The sequence below is a fragment of the Electrona antarctica genome (assembly GCF_951216825.1).
Source record: "Electrona antarctica genome assembly, chromosome: 13".
Classification (NCBI taxonomy): Eukaryota; Metazoa; Chordata; class Actinopteri; order Myctophiformes; family Myctophidae; genus Electrona; species Electrona antarctica.
This window is the reverse complement of record NC_136794.1, coordinates 46,103,139-46,104,889: the sequence shown is the minus strand read 5'-3', so window position 1 is coordinate 46,104,889 and position 1,751 is coordinate 46,103,139. Positions and strand designations below refer to the sequence as shown.

The 1,751-nt window shown below is 46.1% G+C and overlaps 1 protein-coding gene across 1 annotated transcript; it reads left to right on the top strand.

Moving 5' to 3' along the window:
• Positions 1 to 747: 747 nt before the first annotated feature.
• On the top strand, positions 748 to 1,536 carry LOC306935016 (kelch domain-containing protein 3-like; the record flags this gene model as incomplete). The annotated part of the gene is made up of 1 exon (XM_079517837.1): positions 748 to 1,536. The coding sequence occupies one exon, from the start codon at positions 748 to 750 to the stop codon at positions 1,534 to 1,536; it is 789 nt and encodes a 262-aa protein (XP_079373963.1).
• Positions 1,537 to 1,751: the final 215 nt, after the last annotated feature.

Genomic DNA, 1,751 nt, shown 5'->3' with positions numbered 1-1,751 from the left:
GCACCAGGTGAAAAATGGGTTACAAAAACCATGTGAAAAAGGTTTAGATACAAATAAATACATAAATAAAACAGTTAAAAAACTAGGTGACCATTACTCTGATCAGCACAATATATCTCAGAGTTACAGACCTGTAAGGGTCCATTTTTACCCATGGTGGTCTTGGTCTGTCTGCTGTGTAGATCCTGTCTGTCTGCTGTGTAGATCCTGTCTGTCTGCTGTGTAGAGCCTGTCTGTCTGCTGTGTAGAGCCTGTCTGTCTGCTATGTAGAGCCTCTCTGGTTGGGGTTGCTATGGTGAGAAATTGACCATATTGGGGACATCAACAGGCATCAACTTCCTTGATTGGCCAGCCCAACCCAGCAGCTTTGTGGATTGGCCAAAACCTTGCATGACGTTTGTGCCACTGAACCAATAAAAGTGTTAGAGCACACAATAAACACAACATTCTGTTACACAACGAGACTGGAAGAAGCTCATTTAAACCCTGGAGGATCTGTTGTGAGAAATGTTCTGCTGGACGCTGCGTCTGAACAGAAGGCCTCAGAACGCCGGTCAAGCTGCTGTTGCCGTGGGAGACAAAGTCTACTCATTTGGAGGGTCCAGGAAGGACAGAGATGATCAGATTGATGTTCACGTCTTCAACACAGTGCCTTTACGCTGGAGGAGGTTGACGCCAGTGACAACATTTAGAGCAGAATGTATCCTTGAGGTTCCGACCAATCGCCACACCCACACAGCTGTTCTGATGGAAGATATCTATATCTGGGGAGGTTATAAATATGACACAAGGAAGTACTGCAACATTCTTTATGGATTTGATGTGGACACCCATGGATGGTTCCGGCCCAAGGTCTCTGGAACCGTTCCAGATGCGAGGTACTGGCACTCAGCCTGTGTCTTGGGGAAGGTCATGTTTATCCATGGAGGACACACCCAGCTGACTGCACACACTGACATGTACAAGTTGGACACCAGCACAATGATCTGGACTTCAATCAACGCCAGAGGAACTCCACCTCCTGCTACAGGATGTCACTCTGCCACCATCATCGGGACAAAGATGTTTGTATTTGGGAACTTGTTGTTCAGCGAGGACTACAACATCAGAGTGTTTGACACAGAGACCAACCTCTGGCTGAGCACATCTTCTGCACAGCTTTTTCCAGAAAGCCGCTACGGTCATTCAGCCTTTACCTACAATGGAGAGCTGTACATATTTGGTGGCTGGAACGGAAACTCGACCTTCAATGATCTGTGGAAATTCAACCCAGAGACCTTCTCCTGGAAGAAGGTTGAGTTCAAAGGGAAAGGCCCCCCTGGGATGTATAGGATGTGTTGTTGCATGGTGGGAGATCGCATCATCCTCTTTGGAGGACAAAACACACCTGATGACCTGAACATGTTAGACTTGAGTCCTAGTCTCAAGACGTTATGCAAGCTAGCAGTTATTCAGCATGATCTGGACCAATCAGAACTCACACACGACATCAGGTGGGAACTGGAATCCATGACTAACAACAACAGCAACAAATAAAAACAAAACTATGACAGGGTCCAATGAGGGTGTGGCCTCACGTGGATCTCAGACTTCATGTGACCAATATGTGATGTCACCACTGATGTATCTGTGACATAATGACTCCATATTTGGGCATGGTTTCAGCCCGATCCGACTGCCGTTGACTTCCATTATAACATTGAAGTTAAATATATGAAATATAAAAGGGGAAAAAGGCAAAGTTCAGCCTC